A 17,796-nucleotide genomic window follows, 5' to 3' on the forward strand; every position below is an offset into this window, starting at 1 on the left:
TTGGATAAGAAGCCAGTATTGTACACCACTCTTGGGGATATGAGCAAGACTGGAAGCTGATGGCTTTCCCTCTTCTTCCATTTAATAGTAAATAATATTCATTAAATCTGCAGGTCACTGTTAACAGTCTATCTGGAATGTGTTAGATTTACATGGCTGGCTGGCTCTTACCCTGCCTTCCCCTGCTGCTTGTCCCTGTGCGTCTGCTTTACGGCATCCACCCAGCAGGACGGCGGTATGAAGCCCTGCAGCCCATCGCTCAGGAAATACACCGAGATTTCTCCGTCGTCACTGATGACATCTGAAGATGGTGGGATAGGTTCACACCTGCATGGCATCCCCAGTAGGCCCCCCCAAACGTCAGACCCACCCCACCCCCCTCACCTTCACTCACGGGGCACCCAGGAGGGTTCCAGTCCCGGAGTTGGTGCTCTACACAGAGCATGACAATTTCGTCCCAGGGCACCTCCCAGAAAGTGGGCTCCTTGTCCGGCCCCCCACCTCGGCCCACACAGTCCTGACGCAGCCTCTCCAAAAGGTTCTCCAACTGGGACATAAGGAGTGGCTGGCTGTGGCGGGACCATGGGATTTGAGATACGTACTGGAAGATGGAGGCAACCAGCTGGCTCCAAGGAGCTGGGTGGGGGGAGCGGTGGCAGCAGCAGAAATTTAAGGAAACAGACTAAGAAGCAGCCACTTAGCAAGAAGTCCGAATTCCGAATCTGAGGCATGGACATACCCCCCACGGCTGGCAGCGGCCAGTCGGGCAGCCGCAGGCTCAGGACTGCCCCCTGGAGCCACTCCAGGTGCTCAGCCGAGTTCCAGAGCAGATGTGGTAGGCAGTCACCACCCCCTGGCACCGAGAACTCTGCCACGGGCCAGGAGAGGCCAGCCAGACTCGGGGACGACACAAGGCCAGCCAAGAAAGCCAGGACAGTGTTGTAGAGGCCGATGACGGGTGCAGGGCCCTGGGAGGGCAGTCCCGCCATGTCACGGTCCCTCCGATCACGGTGAAGCCTACCAGCAAACTCGCGGCAGAGCCCGGCCTCCACAACCTGCACCAACGTCTGCGAGACGAGCCGGGCTGGTGCCGTGGAGCGGGCAGCGAGCCACCTGACGGCATGGCGGATCTGCGGGGAGACGGGGGTGATGGTCAATGGGATGGTTCAATCTTACCGAGGCCAGCGACAACATGCACACTCACCTGCTCGGATCCTTGGGGTTCGTTCGTGGTCTCGGGGATATGGACGAACATGTACTCTGAAATCAAACCTTCCTCAATGAGTGTCTGAAGCATCAGGTCTTACAGGGAAAGGAAACCGATGGTCAGACAGGAGGAACAAACCAACTGTATTAGCTCTGCATACGTAAACATAGCCTCAAGAGAAATGCTATAAGTAAAGTAAGCGAATCCCACGCGACACCTGTTGTCATAGACACGGTTAGTGTCACACCTTCCTCTAGCCGTTCATCGCTGGCCCTGTGCCCAGCCTGCCCTGGGACCACCACCACCAGAGGAAGGGCCTGTGGCCAGGCATTAGCCTGCTGGATCTGCCGGAGTTGCAGCAGGGCGGATAACAGGAAGATGTCCCCGTCTTCCTCATCAGCCCCGGGACTGACTGCCGAGGGCAGCAGCATCAGCAGGGCGCCCATGCCCATCAGCCCCTTCCGCTTCTCCAATGCCAACTGGCCTTCCTCGCTGAGGGGCCCGCGGGCCACCTGACCCACAGTGAGAAACATGGCCTCACTTCCTGCACTTGCACCCTTCGCAAACATCTGTGTTACCACAGGACCTGCTAATATCACATAGTGCCAGACTATGCTAGGCTATGTTAAGCTATGCTAGACTAACATTAATGACAGAACATGCAACACAGGGGCATGAAGCCTGTCGATATTCATCGGCAAGTTCCCCCCTATCTGCCACACCTTCACACACACGTGCACTGTGTGCATGCGCTCCCCCACGCTCCGCAGGCCGCTGCTGATGCTCAAGGTTTGCATGTGTCCGTTGGGGACCATCTCCCTGTGTTCTTGCTTCTCCGAGTTACCGAATTTGGACTCCAGCCATTCTGTCAAAATCCTGCATCAGAGATGGGAGGGGGGCACAAATGTAAGCTCCAGGACCTCTAAACCCAACTAACACCCAATCCCTCCCCGAACGACACCCAGTTCCCCCACTTACTGGTTAGCAACACTGGCATCTCTTTCATGATCACTTGGCAACAAGAGGGCTGCCTTCCAGAAGATTGTGTCAGATGGGTTCGAGACGCTTGCTGCCACCAGACTGAGCAGGTCCAGTGGCCCCCACACAGATTCGCTGAAGTGGATGGAGATGTAGATGAGCACATGGAGAGTGATGGATGGCTAACAGCTACTCTACAGTAGCACCATACCTCAGGAGCTGCTGGTAGAACAAGTGAACCTTCATCTGATGCTCGGTTTCCCTTCGCATCTTCGCCAACCTGCAGAAGGCAGCAGAGTGTCAGCATCGGTACACTTAACACTACAGCAAATCAATGGCCAGCAAAATAAACGGACAGGACGGAAGTCATTTTGGGAAGTACTGTCTAATTCAGCAGAGGTGCCCCGATCCAATATTCAAGATACCTAATCAGACGGATCGGACATCGGCCACATGTGACCGATCCATGTTCAATAATTATTTAGTTATTGCCAGTCTATTTCTTCTTATACTGAGTGGTACAATCAAATCGCACAACAGCTTTCCCCCCTTTTTTATTTTTTGTGGCATTCAAGCTGAACGTTAACGCTTCCTCGGTTTTTTGACACTCAGTGTGTGTGAGTGCAGTGACTTCCCCTGCTATGACGTCATGTGCATGTCCTTTGTAGTGGAAGGATCAGGTGATGGTAGCAAATGCAACTTGCATGCTTGCGAAGCAAACTAACATGTCTAAAACCTGGAAGAATTTTATGCTTGAAACAACCAGTAGCACAGCGATTTGCGATCTTTGTAAAAACAAAGTAACATTCAGTGGAAAATCCCACTAATAGTGCACTCAATTAAGGCAATGCAAGTAATATGAAAAAAAGCGATGGATTTGGAAGCCAGCTTGGGCTGTTTTGCGCACTCGCTATAGCTTGATACACGAGGTGCTGCTATCACAGTGAAAAGTGACGCATGCCACTTGGGTGTACTTGTGAAGATATTCAAACAACTGCAAAATGTCTCAAAAATGCTCAATACAAGATGCACAAAAGAGGTGGAACAGTATCTTATGTATGTTTCTTGTGGGCTAATTAAAACTTCTTTTCCATTTGTATTTACTAGCTTGGAAAAAAAAAAAAAAGAGCTTTGGTACTGGATCATACTCATAATCAGCCAATACCTTATGTTCAGGTATCAGGATTATATTGGCACTGAAAAAGTGGGATCGGTGCACCTCTATTATGAATATTAGGTCAGCATTATTATGCTGTGAGAGAGATGTACCTGGTGCAGGAAACAGAGAGGTCCCCAGCGTGCCCCAGGTTGACCACGCCCCGGGCCAGCCTGTCCAGGCAGGGTGAGGGGGGGGCACTGGGGGCCAAGGCCTGCAGCCTGAAGCGGGGGTCCACACAGCCAGGGGCAGCAGGAAAATCACGCATCTGTCGCTTCAGCTGCCTGCGCACGGCCACCACATCACGCCACCTGCAACACATGCACAGGGTGAAGCCCGGTTGTCGGCGAGCATGTGGGCAAAATATCTGGTCCCCTTACCACTGCCCCTTACCTTTTGATGAACCTGCGTATACTCAGAAGCTCTGCTTCCAGGACGTCTTGGGCCAGCAGGGTGAGCTCACCACACAGCGTCTCCTCCAGCAGTACCTCACACACGTCTTGTGAGCTGCGAGCCACACATTCTGCCTGCTCTTCTTGGGCACGCCTGGCACGAAGGGGCATGCGTTCAGCCTATATACAGTTATCTGAACACTCTCTATGACCTCTGATCCCCCTTGGCTCACCAGTACCTGATCTCTGTTGAGGCAGTCTCCACGATGCAGTCGCGCAGCACCTCCTGTGTGATCTCGGCACACAGTGTCTTGCTGAGCCGGGCCAGGAGCTCCTCGTGTTCCTGCTTTCTCCTGACAGAGACAGGCCCATCAGATGGCACATCCCCTCAAAATGCACCCACCCCTCCTCCCCAGCCCAGACAGGTGAGGCCTACCTGGCTTCCTCCATCCTGCGCTTCTCCTCAGCGATATGCTCCCTCTCTGCCTGGATCTCGGCAGCAGAAACCTCCCGCAGCATCTGCTCCACCACCTCACTCAGCACTGCCTCCACCTGGCCGTTGCACATGCTGCAACAACCCATCCACATCACCAAACTGGTGTTGGTTGAGTGTGACAACCCTCTAGAGGCCACTGCTCCCTATCTGGCTCACGCTCCTACCTGAGTGCAGCAGAGATGTACTCGGCTTCGGTGGCAGCCACGTCAGCCACCTCGGCCTGCACTACCTCCTCCAGCATGGCCTCTACCTCCGTGGCGATGTCCTGCAAGGGGGGGGGGGGTTATTTGTCATTACTATGGCAATACCAACACACTGCTACTGGGTTGACACGCAGCAATGAGCAATCTATCACCTGCTCTGTGTAAACGGGCTCCGGTGGGGGAGGCGTAGGTGGGGCGACTGGTGGTGCCTCCGACGGAGATGCCCCAAGTGCTCCACTCTCCTCTCTACCAGGGAGGCCAGCTGACTCCGCTGGGTCGCTCGGCATCTTGGATCGGTGCTGGAGGGCCCGCGCATCCAGCTCAATGGGGGGCCTCTGAGGGGAGGCTGCTACAGCGTGGGCAGGAAAAATGACAAAATTACAATCAGAGGCCAGAAGGTGGACGAAGCGTAACAGTTAGCGGAAGGTGGAGTGCAGACGCACCAGCCCTGGGCACACTGCCTGCCTCCGCTGGCTGCCCATCCCCACGGTACTTGTTGCGGCTGTCAAAGCTGTTGACGGGTGTGTGTTGGGGTGGGTTGGGCAGTGGCGCGCCGTTGACCACTTGGCCCACCAGCACCTCCCGCTTCCTTGCGATGGCCACAGAGCGCTTTGGACGTGGCTGGATCTCAGGCTCCTGGTACGCTGTCCGGCTTAGCTCCACCATGCTAGGGGGAGGGCAGAGCTTCAATAAAATATACCACCCATCATAGATTAGCACCCCCATCAGAGATAAGCCACCCTGCCCCCAACACAAAAGGGACAACGAAGCACAGCCCAGCCTTACCCTGCATCGACCGCGAGCCCATACTGCAGCGCGAGGTCCGAAGCCTCGCCGGCATTCTGGAACATGAGCATCCGGACCAGGTCTTCGACCGGGAATGTGGTGGAACCACGGGAGCTGTAGGCCACATTCAGGGCCCGCAGAGCCTCACGGCGCACCTGTAGGGGGCACCAGAGCGGTCCAGGTAAGTGAGGTATTGGGGCTGATGAGGATGTAGGGAGCGGAGCAACGGCTCCCCCACCTGGTCGAAGTAGCGGTGCAAGATGCAACCAGCCAGATACGAGGCCACCTTGACCAGCTTGAAGAACCTCACGAAGTTGTTGCTGTTGACAGCGGCAAAGGCCTGGACGGCAAACTTCACCTCCGGAGAGTTTCGGAGCTCCGCCCGGAATTGCTGCACCTCCCTGCAGGTAGGGAGGGAATGAAATGTCAGCTGGAGAGGTGCCACGGTGACACGGGACACCGACTGCCGGCCAGCCACCCACCGGAGGATGTCTCCATCATTGAGCTTCAGGAGCACGCTGTACTGCCGAAACTCTGCCTCATGAGGGCAGTAGATGTTCTTGCTGGCCAGGTCCTGGTACATCTCCTTGAGGCTCTGCAGGCATTTGGTCAGGTTTTCATTGTTGATCTTAGCATCAAAGGACATCATGGGCTCCTGGCACAGGTGGTGTGCGCAGTGGATGTGGAAGCGGGCGCACTTTTCAATAAGGGACACCGTAAGCGGGTCGCACAGGTGCTGCTGAGTGATATCCTGCAGATGGCCCAGAAAAAGGATCAGGGCGAGGCCCGCAGGGCACAGGAATAATGAGACACGGACTAATGTTGCTCACCTTCCGGATACCTCGTGTGCGGTTCCACACAAAGTCATACCAGTCACGGTAGTTGTCCTCACCCTGGTCCATGACCTGGGTAACCAGGTAGTTCATGGTCATGTTCAGCACAGTAAAGGGCCGCAGTTCATGGGGGAGGGGCTCCTCCTGGTCAGCAGAGGACCTGCTGTACTCCTTAATGGCAGCAGTGTGGTCCACCTGCGTGGGGTGCAGAGGGTGATTTGCAGCCTGTGGTCTGTCAATTCATGGCGGGGAGGGGGAAGCATTAGGAAAGAGGGGCAGGGGTGGTGATACCTTCTCCGTGTTGGGGATGACCTCAAAAGAGCTCAGTTGGTTCCGGGTCTCCCTCATGTAACGCTCCTTCTCCGGACACATGTCAGGACACGTACCCACAAACACCTTGGACAGATCCAGGTCGGTCCTCTTGGGCCGAGCTGTGCCAGAGGAGACCGTGTCAGCTGGCGATTCACTTTGGGGTGGGAGGGGGGGGTGGCTCAGCAACGTGACCCTAGGGGGACCTACCCTGTCGCAGGATCTTGTCCCGCTGCTCTAGCAGACGATACTTCTCCTCTGCGGTTTCAGCTACCTGGCCAATCAGGTGGAAGAGGGGAGAGGGGAGGCTGCTGGCTAGATGTTCGGATTCGAGGCCGTCTGGGCTGGGCTCCATCTGCGGCTCACTCTCAAACTGCAGGGCCTTTGTCGCCAGGGGTTTCTTGGCTGGTGACCTGAGAGGGACAGACCAAAGGCTGAAGAGCTTCTAAAAGCTGGCAAAACCTGGGCTCCTTTGAACACCTGGCCAGTAGGGGGCATAGCAGCCAAAGAACTCAGTTTGACTTTAATGTCACGAATCCGAGCCTGAGGTAAAGAGTTTCATTACCAGATGACCTAACATAACTCAAGCTGCTTGGAAAAAAAACTAACAAAATGTATACATAATAAAAAACCAGAGTGATCCAGATTTTTTTTTTTTTTTTTAAAGAACTTGCATTGGGTTTCAAAAAGGTGATTTTCTTCCCTAACTTAATTTAATAAAGACCCGGCCATCTTATTGTAAAATTGAGTTATTTACTCTTACGGTAAGAGAATGATTTAAAGACAAGATTACCCTCTGGATAGGGATGAGCTGGAGGACCAGCCGGAGGTGGATTTGGAGAGGGCTTTGCAGACAGGGGCTGACTCAAAGCCTCCTGCCTGGCTCTGAGGATCAGGGTCATCTGGAGGCCTTTGGCCCTTCTCTCCTGGACCTAAGAGACACACAGAACCAGTTCATCGAAACAGCTGACATGGGAATGAAAGGCTGCAACGAGTCACAAAGACCCCGCCCTGGCCTTGGCTCGATGCACAGATAGAGAGCACCGTAATAGTCACTCACTCTGCTTCTTCCTCTGCCAGAAGATGGTGAGCTAATGCCTGCGCAGCAGTTTGCCCTTCTTCTTGGCTTTGGCAGCAGAAGCCTGAAAGATACCAAAAGTCAGTGAGGAAAGCCCGGGAGATCATGGACGAGAGCACAGCCTAATGAGTACAGCGACCAAGCCCCCCCCCCAAAGGTGTGCAAAGCCATTGCTCACATGGTCGTGGAAGTGCACTATGGCCAGGTTGTTCTGGGGCCTGCAGAAGATCCGCTGCACACGTCCGAACTGGCGGAAATGTTCCCCCAGGATGTCCTTGCTGTTAAGACTGGCTGGAATGTTCTTGCATTGGAGCACCATGGCTTCGGAGGGTGACATCCCCCCCAGGCTGTCTGTGCTGTCCAGGCGGCGGGCACGTCTCACTGTTGATGCTGCCTCAGTTTCGGGATCTGTGGCAAGTGTCACAGAGTTCAGTTTTTCAGACTATACTTGGCTTCGAACCCAATGTGCTTCTTCCTGGGAGTACTCACCCAACTCCTCCGCCCTCTCAAGGACCTCCCGGGTTGGGGCCTGTGACCTTGGCGGCGTTGAGGGTGAGTGGCTGGTGGTCGGTGCCATCGAACCCTGGTGCTCCGCCTCCCCCCAGTCTGGCTGTGGCTCCTCACTCCTCTTCGGCTCTCGCCGGGTCTGTAGGGCCGGTGTCTTCAGGATGCTGGTCAAGGCACTGCGAAAGATGCTGCTGACAGGCCCCCGGCCCCGGACCAGGGGCCTCTTGGGAGGGTGCCTGGAGGCGGAGTCAGCACCAACTTGGGGCTCCTCTGATAAATGCTCCACCATCTCCTCCTTCCGCTTGGTACCCTTAGCCGCTGCCTCCCCTGCATTCTCCCCCTCACCGCCCCCCCCCCACGGACCTCACCAGACACAACCCCAGCGTCAGTCTTGGGTTTTAGCGGACCAAAGCTGACAGCACCAAACAGTGGCCGGGGCTCATGGAGGCTAGAGGCAGAGTACCTGGAGACAGAGGCGGCCTGGGAGGTCCCCCCACCCAGGCCACTGCCAGCACCAACGGAGGGTGCTGCTGGTTTCGAGAAGCTGAACTCCTGGGTGGTGCTGGGATGTGCATCTTTGGTGGGGAGGATGCTGCTGGACACTGCGATGGGCTGTGAGAAGCTAAAACCTAATGCTCCAGAAAGGAACTCAGAGGCAGCAGGAGCAGGCCCACTGCTGTCCATACTGGTAGCGGTGGTGCTGGATGGGCTGGAACCAAAAGACTCGGACACAGCCTGGGACACAGCCGGTTCAGGACTGGCGCTATAAATAGGTTTGAACACAGCTGCGTCTGACGGCTTGAAGCTGAACTCTGAGGTGCTAAATCCGCGGCCCTGAACGCTTCCAGGGGAGAATACCGAAGAAGACCCTGTGGACAACTGTCCGAATCTCAGTGGTTGACTAGACCCCGAGGAGGGGGGAACAGAGGAGGCGGAGATAGCGTTAGAGCCGCCGAAGCCGGGTGTGTGCTGAGCAAATCCGCCGGTCTGTCCGAAGGCAGAGGTCTGGGGAAAAGCCGAGTTCTGGTTAAAGACAGAGCTCTGACCGACCCCGGCCGGCTGCCCGAAGGAGGGCGGCGGGCCGAACCTGGTGTCGCTCTGTACAAACGACGGGGTCTGACTCCCAGAACCGGGCATGCCGAAGGTCGGGGCCTGTCCAGACGCCGTCCCGCCAGGCTGCCCGAAAAGGGATCCGGTCTGGCCGAAGGCAGACGATGTACTGAAGAGCGAGGTCTGGCCGGTGCCCTGGCCGAGGGCAGGCGGCTGCACGAAAGGGGCGTTCTGCTGGCCGAAGGAAAAGAGCCCCGAGGTCGGGGCGCGCGGAGACTGAAACGCTCCGCCTTGTGTTCTGCCGAAAAGCCCAGACGGATTCATTGTGTAAAAAGCCCAAAAATACGGCCTTCAAAAGTCGAAACAGAGTTCTTACAGCGCGGTAGATTTCGGCGTCCTTCGGCCTGGGAGATTATATCCGCGCCTGTGTCACATCTGCGGAAATATACAAACTGGCAGCTCCCCTGGCCTGGTCACTGCGGACACTGCGCTCCTTCTGCTACAAAAATGGGCACAGAAACAGTCTCAACTGATGAGCACAGGGTACTTGGGGTCTTAAAATGTGAGCAACTGTGTAGGCACAGGGTCAATACCAGGGCAAGTGCAGGTGGGGCAGCCATCTTTGGGGAGGGCACTACGATCTCCGGTACAGACAGTAACGAAGAAGGCAAGAAAAGTGGTGAGGAGGAAGAGGAAGGGCCCAGGGACTCGACGTCAAGCCAGGTACGCAGCTGGTCCTCGAACCTGCAGATCCAAGTCAAACAGGAAATGGCTCAATGTTTATGCCACAACTCACATGAGAGAGTACACGTGTGTAGCATGTCTGTTCTCTGTCAGACCTGCGGCTCTGTTCTTTCTCCTCCTCAATGCGAGCCAGGAGGTCCTGGGGGCTGGAGGCAGCATCCAAAACAGGGGCAATACCGGATCCGGACTCAGGGTCCTCAACCATGCTGTGAAACAGCTTCTGTTGAAGACGTGGCCTGGCCAGTCGAGGATGAGGCCACATGCTCTGGTGACACCTGCAATGGCAGAGACTTTGGATAAGAAGCCAGTATTGTACACCACTCTTGGGGATATGAGCAAGACTGGAAGCTGATGGCTTTCCCTCTTCTTCCATTTAATAGTAAATAATATTCATTAAATCTGCAGGTCACTTAACAGTCTATCTGGAATGTGTTAGATTTACATGGCTGGCTGGCTCTTACCCTGCCTTCCCCTGCTGCTTGTCCCTGTGCGTCTGCTTTACGGCATCCACCCAGCAGGACGGCGGTATGAAGCCCTGCAGCCCATCGCTCAGGAAATACACCGAGATTTCTCCGTCGTCACTGATGACATCTGAAGATGGTGGGATAGGTTCACACCTGCATGGCATCCCCAGTAGGCCCCCCCAAACGTCAGACCCACCCCACCCCCCTCACCTTCACTCACGGGGCACCCAGGAGGGTTCCAGTCCCGGAGTTGGTGCTCTACACAGAGCATGACAATTTCGTCCCAGGGCACCTCCCAGAAAGTGGGCTCCTTGTCCGGCCCCCCACCTCGGCCCACACAGTCCTGACGCAGCCTCTCCAAAAGGTTCTCCAACTGGGACATAAGGAGTGGCTGGCTGTGGCGGGACCATGGGATTTGAGATACGTACTGGAAGATGGAGGCAACCAGCTGGCTCCAAGGAGCTGGGTGGGGGGAGCGGTGGCAGCAGCAGAAATTTAAGGAAACAGACTAAGAAGCAGCCACTTAGCAAGAAGTCCGAATTCCGAATCTGAGGCATGGACATACCCCCCACGGCTGGCAGCGGCCAGTCGGGCAGCCGCAGGCTCAGGACTGCCCCCTGGAGCCACTCCAGGTGCTCAGCCGAGTTCCAGAGCAGATGTGGTAGGCAGTCACCACCCCCTGGCACCAAGAACTCTGCCACGGGCCAGGAGAGGCCAGCCAGACTCGGGGACGACACAAGGCCAGCCAAGAAAGCCAGGACAGTGTTGTAGAGGCCGATGACGGGTGCAGGGCCCTGGGAGGGCAGTCCCGCCATGTCACGGTCCCTCCGATCACGGTGAAGCCTACCAGCAAACTCGCGGCAGAGCCCGGCCTCCACAACCTGCACCAACGTCTGCGAGACGAGCCGGGCTGGTGCCGTGGAGCGGGCAGCGAGCCACCTGACGGCATGGCGGATCTGCGGGGAGACGGGGGTGATGGTCAATGGGATGGTTCAATCTTACCGAGGCCAGCGACAACATGCACACTCACCTGCTCGGATCCTTGGGGTTCGTTCGTGGTCTCGGGGATATGGACGAACATGTACTCTGAAATCAAACCTTCCTCAATGAGTGTCTGAAGCATCAGGTCTTACAGGGAAAGGAAACCGATGGTCAGACAGGAGGAACAAACCAACTGTATTAGCTCTGCATACGTAAACATAGCCTCAAGAGAAATGCTATAAGTAAAGTAAGCGAATCCCACGCGACACCTGTTGTCATAGACACGGTTAGTGTCACACCTTCCTCTAGCCGTTCATCGCTGGCCCTGTGCCCAGCCTGCCCTGGGACCACCACCACCAGAGGAAGGGCCTGTGGCCAGGCATTAGCCTGCTGGATCTGCCGGAGTTGCAGCAGGGCGGATAACAGGAAGATGTCCCCGTCTTCCTCATCAGCCCCGGGACTGACTGCCGAGGGCAGCAGCATCAGCAGGGCGCCCATGCCCATCAGCCCCTTCCGCTTCTCCAATGCCAACTGGCCTTCCTCGCTGAGGGGCCCGCGGGCCACCTGACCCACAGTGAGAAACATGGCCTCACTTCCTGCACTTGCACCCTTCGCAAACATCTGTGTTACCACAGGACCTGCTAATATCACATAGTGCCAGACTATGCTAGGCTATGTTAAGCTATGCTAGACTAACATTAATGACAGAACATGCAACACAGGGGCATGAAGCCTGTCGATATTCATCGGCAAGTTCCCCCCTATCTGCCACACCTTCACACACACGTGCACTGTGTGCATGCGCTCCCCCACGCTCCGCAGGCCGCTGCTGATGCTCAAGGTTTGCATGTGTCCGTTGGGGACCATCTCCCTGTGTTCTTGCTTCTCTGAGTTACCGAATTTGGACTCCAGCCATTCTGTCAAAATCCTGCATCAGAGATGGGAGGGGGGCACAAATGTAAGCTCCAGGACCTCTAAACCCAACTAACACCCAATCCCTCCCCGAACGACACCCAGTTCCCCCACTTACTGGTTAGCAACACTGGCATCTCTTTCATGATCACTTGGCAACAAGAGGGCTGCCTTCCAGAAGATTGTGTCAGATGGGTTCGAGACGCTTGCTGCCACCAGACTGAGCAGGTCCAGTGGCCCCCACACAGATTCGCTGAAGTGGATGGAGATGTAGATGAGCACATGGAGAGTGATGGATGGCTAACAGCTACTCTACAGTAGCACCATACCTCAGGAGCTGCTGGTAGAACAAGTGAACCTTCATCTGATGCTCGGTTTCCCTTCGCATCTTCGCCAACCTGCAGAAGGCAGCAGAGTGTCAGCATCGGTACACTTAACACTACAGCAAATCAATGGCCAGCAAAATAAACGGACAGGACGGAAGTCATTTTGGGAAGTACTGTCTAATTCAGCAGAGGTGCCCCGATCCAATATTCAAGATACCTAATCAGACGGATCGGACATCGGCCACATGTGACCGATCCATGTTCAATAATTATTTAGTTATTGCCAGTCTATTTCTTCTTATACTGAGTGGTACAATCAAATCGCACAACAGCTTTCCCCCCTTTTTTATTTTTTGTGGCATTCAAGCTGAACGTTAACGCTTCCTCGGTTTTTTGACACTCAGTGTGTGTGAGTGCAGTGACTTCCCCTGCTATGACGTCATGTGCATGTCCTTTGTAGTGGAAGGATCAGGTGATGGTAGCAAATGCAACTTGCATGCTTGCGAAGCAAACTAACATGTCTAAAACCTGGAAGAATTTTATGCTTGAAACAACCAGTAGCACAGCGATTTGCGATCTTTGTAAAAACAAAGTAACATTCAGTGGAAAATCCCACTAATAGTGCACTCAATTAAGGCAATGCAAGTAATATGAAAAAAAGCGATGGATTTGGAAGCCAGCTTGGGCTGTTTTGCGCACTCGCTATAGCTTGATACACGAGGTGCTGCTATCACAGTGAAAAGTGACGCATGCCACTTGGGTGTACTTGTGAAGATATTCAAACAACTGCAAAATGTCTCAAAAATGCTCAATACAAGATGCACAAAAGAGGTGGAACAGTATCTTATGTATGTTTCTTGTGGGCTAATTAAAACTTCTTTTCCATTTGTATTTACTAGCTTGGAAAAAAAAAAAAAAGAGCTTTGGTACTGGATCATACTCATAATCAGCCAATACCTTATGTTCAGGTATCAGGATTATATTGGCACTGAAAAAGTGGGATCGGTGCACCTCTATTATGAATATTAGGTCAGCATTATTATGCTGTGAGAGAGATGTACCTGGTGCAGGAAACAGAGAGGTCCCCAGCGTGCCCCAGGTTGACCACGCCCCGGGCCAGCCTGTCCAGGCAGGGTGAGGGGGGGGCACTGGGGGCCAAGGCCTGCAGCCTGAAGCGGGGGTCCACACAGCCAGGGGCAGCAGGAAAATCACGCATCTGTCGCTTCAGCTGCCTGCGCACGGCCACCACATCACGCCACCTGCAACACATGCACAGGGTGAAGCCCGGTTGTCGGCGAGCATGTGGGCAAAATATCTGGTCCCCTTACCACTGCCCCTTACCTTTTGATGAACCTGCGTATACTCAGAAGCTCTGCTTCCAGGACGTCTTGGGCCAGCAGGGTGAGCTCACCACACAGCGTCTCCTCCAGCAGTACCTCACACACGTCTTGTGAGCTGCGAGCCACACATTCTGCCTGCTCTTCTTGGGCACGCCTGGCACGAAGGGGCATGCGTTCAGCCTATATACAGTTATCTGAACACTCTCTATGACCTCTGATCCCCCTTGGCTCACCAGTACCTGATCTCTGTTGAGGCAGTCTCCACGATGCAGTCGCGCAGCACCTCCTGTGTGATCTCGGCACACAGTGTCTTGCTGAGCCGGGCCAGGAGCTCCTCGTGTTCCTGCTTTCTCCTGACAGAGACAGGCCCATCAGATGGCACATCCCCTCAAAATGCACCCACCCCTCCTCCCCAGCCCAGACAGGTGAGGCCTACCTGGCTTCCTCCATCCTGCGCTTCTCCTCAGCGATATGCTCCCTCTCTGCCTGGATCTCGGCAGCAGAAACCTCCCGCAGCATCTGCTCCACCACCTCACTCAGCACTGCCTCCACCTGGCCGTTGCACATGCTGCAACAACCCATCCACATCACCAAACTGGTGTTGGTTGAGTGTGACAACCCTCTAGAGGCCACTGCTCCCTATCTGGCTCACGCTCCTACCTGAGTGCAGCAGAGATGTACTCGGCTTCGGTGGCAGCCACGTCAGCCACCTCGGCCTGCACTACCTCCTCCAGCATGGCCTCTACCTCCGTGGCGATGTCCTGCAAGGGGGGGGGGGTTATTTGTCATTACTATGGCAATACCAACACACTGCTACTGGGTTGACACGCAGCAATGAGCAATCTATCACCTGCTCTGTGTAAACGGGCTCCGGTGGGGGAGGCGTAGGTGGGGCGACTGGTGGTGCCTCCGACGGAGATGCCCCAAGTGCTCCACTCTCCTCTCTACCAGGGAGGCCAGCTGACTCCGCTGGGTCGCTCGGCATCTTGGATCGGTGCTGAAGGGCCCGCGCATCCAGCTCAATGGGGGGCCTCTGAGGGGAGGCTGCTACAGCGTGGGCAGGAAAAATGACAAAATTACAATCAGAGGCCAGAAGGTGGACGAAGCGTAACAGTTAGCGGAAGGTGGAGTGCAGACGCACCAGCCCTGGGCACACTGCCTGCCTCCGCTGGCTGCCCATCCCCACGGTACTTGTTGCGGCTGTCAAAGCTGTTGACGGGTGTGTGTTGGGGTGGGTTGGGCAGTGGCGCGCCGTTGACCACTTGGCCCACCAGCACCTCCCGCTTCCTTGCGATGGCCACAGAGCGCTTTGGACGTGGCTGGATCTCAGGCTCCTGGTACGCTGTCCGGCTTAGCTCCACCATGCTAGGGGGAGGGCAGAGCTTCAATAAAATATACCACCCATCATAGATTAGCACCCCCATCAGAGATAAGCCACCCTGCCCCCAACACAAAAGGGACAACGAAGCACAGCCCAGCCTTACCCTGCATCGACCGCGAGCCCATACTGCAGCGCGAGGTCCGAAGCCTCGCCGGCATTCTGGAACATGAGCATCCGGACCAGGTCTTCGACCGGGAATGTGGTGGAACCACGGGAGCTGTAGGCCACATTCAGGGCCCGCAGAGCCTCACGGCGCACCTGTAGGGGGCACCAGAGCGGTCCAGGTAAGTGAGGTATTGGGGCTGATGAGGATGTAGGGAGCGGAGCAACGGCTCCCCCACCTGGTCGAAGTAGCGGTGCAAGATGCAACCAGCCAGATACGAGGCCACCTTGACCAGCTTGAAGAACCTCACGAAGTTGTTGCTGTTGACAGCGGCAAAGGCCTGGACGGCAAACTTCACCTCCGGAGAGTTTCGGAGCTCCGCCCGGAATTGCTGCACCTCCCTGCAGGTAGGGAGGGAATGAAATGTCAGCTGGAGAGGTGCCACGGTGACACGGGACACCGACTGCCGGCCAGCCACCCACCGGAGGATGTCTCCATCATTGAGCTTCAGGAGCACGCTGTACTGCCGAAACTCTGCCTCATGAGGGCAGTAGATGTTCTTGCTGGCCAGGTCCTGGTACATCTCCTTGAGGCTCTGCAGGCATTTGGTCAGGTTTTCATTGTTGATCTTAGCATCAAAGGACATCATGGGCTCCTGGCACAGGTGGTGTGCGCAGTGGATGTGGAAGCGGGCGCACTTTTCAATAAGGGACACCGTAAGCGGGTCGCACAGGTGCTGCTGAGTGATATCCTGCAGATGGCCCAGAAAAAGGATCAGGGCGAGGCCCGCAGGGCACAGGAATAATGAGACACGGACTAATGTTGCTCACCTTCCGGATACCTCGTGTGCGGTTCCACACAAAGTCATACCAGTCACGGTAGTTGTCCTCACCCTGGTCCATGACCTGGGTAACCAGGTAGTTCATGGTCATGTTCAGCACAGTAAGGGGCCGCAGTTCATGGGGGAGGGGCTCCTCCTGGTCAGCAGAGGACCTGCTGTACTCCTTAATGGCAGCAGTGTGGTCCACCTGCGTGGGGTGCAGAGGGTGATTTGCAGCCTGTGGTCTGTCAATTCATGGCGGGGAGGGGGAAGCATTAGGAAAGAGGGGCAGGGGTGGTGATACCTTCTCCGTGTTGGGGATGACCTCAAAAGAGCTCAGTTGGTTCCGGGTCTCCCTCATGTAACGCTCCTTCTCCGGACACATGTCAGGACACGTACCCACAAACACCTTGGACAGATCCAGGTCGGTCCTCTTGGGCCGAGCTGTGCCAGAGGAGACCGTGTCAGCTGGCGATTCACTTTGGGGTGGGAGGGGGGGGTGGCTCAGCAACGTGACCCTAGGGGGACCTACCCTGTCGCAGGATCTTGTCCCGCTGCTCTAGCAGACGATACTTCTCCTCTGCGGTTTCAGCTACCTGGCCAATCAGGTGGAAGAGGGGAGAGGGGAGGCTGCTGGCTAGATGTTCGGATTCGAGGCCGTCTGGGCTGGGCTCCATCTGCGGCTCACTCTCAAACTGCAGGGCCTTTGTCGCCAGGGGTTTCTTGGCTGGTGACCTGAGAGGGACAGACCAAAGGCTGAAGAGCTTCTAAAAGCTGGCAAAACCTGGGCTCCTTTGAACACCTGGCCAGTAGGGGGCATAGCAGCCAAAGAACTCAGTTTGACTTTAATGTCACGAATCCGAGCCTGAGGTAAAGAGTTTCATTACCAGATGACCTAACATAACTCAAGCTGCTTGGAAAAAAAACAAACAAAATGTATACATAATAAAAAACCAGAGTGATCCAGATTTTTTTTTTTTTTTTTAAAGAACTTGCATTGGGTTTCAAAAAGGTGATTTTCTTCCCTAACTTAATTTAATAAAGACCCGGCCATCTTATTGTAAAATTGAGTTATTTACTCTTACGGTAAGAGAATGATTTAAAGACAAGATTACCCTCTGGATAGGGATGAGCTGGAGGACCAGCCGGAGGTGGATTTGGAGAGGGCTTTGCAGACAGGGGCTGACTCAAAGCCTCCTGCCTGGCTCTGAGGATCAGGGTCATCTGGAGGCCTTTGGCCCTTCTCTCCTGGACCTAAGAGACACACAGAACCAGTTCATCGAAACAGCTGACATGGGAATGAAAGGCTGCAACGAGTCACAAAGACCCCGCCCTGGCCTTGGCTCGATGCACAGATAGAGAGCACCGTAATAGTCACTCACTCTGCTTCTTCCTCTGCCAGAAGATGGTGAGCTAATGCCTGCGCAGCAGTTTGCCCTTCTTCTTGGCTTTGGCAGCAGAAGCCTGAAAGATACCAAAAGTCAGTGAGGAAAGCCCGGGAGATCATGGACGAGAGCACAGCCTAATGAGTACAGCGACCAAGCCCCCCCCCCAAAGGTGTGCAAAGCCATTGCTCACATGGTCGTGGAAGTGCACTATGGCCAGGTTCTTCTGGGGCCTGCAGAAGATCCGCTGCACACGTCCGAACTGGCGGAAATGTTCCCCCAGGATGTCCTTGCTGTTAAGACTGGCTGGAATGTTCTTGCATTGGAGCACCATGGCTTCGGAGG

At 55.3% G+C, this 17,796-nt stretch overlaps 2 protein-coding genes across 2 annotated transcripts; both read right to left on the bottom strand.

The window, feature by feature from the left end:
* Positions 1-269: 269 nt before the first annotated feature.
* LOC125728146 (germinal-center associated nuclear protein-like) lies at positions 270-6,640 on the bottom strand (the record flags this gene model as incomplete). Its single annotated transcript, XM_049005219.1, has 17 exons — positions 270-301; positions 385-636; positions 740-1,130; positions 1,205-1,302; positions 1,455-1,590; positions 2,405-2,465; positions 3,455-3,645; positions 3,981-4,086; positions 4,170-4,301; positions 4,394-4,473; positions 4,919-5,099; positions 5,219-5,373; positions 5,457-5,619; positions 5,701-5,969; positions 6,049-6,246; positions 6,343-6,482; positions 6,571-6,640. Coding segments are annotated over 17 exons (2,655 nt in total), but the record flags the coding sequence as incomplete, so codon positions are not given.
* Positions 6,641-10,298: 3,658 nt separating this feature from the next.
* On the bottom strand, positions 10,299-16,668 carry LOC125728147 (germinal-center associated nuclear protein-like; the record flags this gene model as incomplete). The annotated part of the gene is made up of 17 exons (XM_049005220.1): positions 10,299-10,330; positions 10,414-10,665; positions 10,769-11,159; positions 11,234-11,331; positions 11,484-11,619; positions 12,434-12,494; positions 13,484-13,674; positions 14,010-14,115; positions 14,199-14,330; positions 14,423-14,502; positions 14,947-15,127; positions 15,247-15,401; positions 15,485-15,647; positions 15,729-15,997; positions 16,077-16,274; positions 16,371-16,510; positions 16,599-16,668. Coding segments are annotated over 17 exons (2,655 nt in total), but the record flags the coding sequence as incomplete, so codon positions are not given.
* Positions 16,669-17,796: the final 1,128 nt, after the last annotated feature.

The sequence above is a fragment of the Brienomyrus brachyistius genome, unplaced genomic scaffold (assembly GCF_023856365.1).
Source record: "Brienomyrus brachyistius isolate T26 unplaced genomic scaffold, BBRACH_0.4 scaffold172, whole genome shotgun sequence".
Classification (NCBI taxonomy): Eukaryota; Metazoa; Chordata; class Actinopteri; order Osteoglossiformes; family Mormyridae; genus Brienomyrus; species Brienomyrus brachyistius.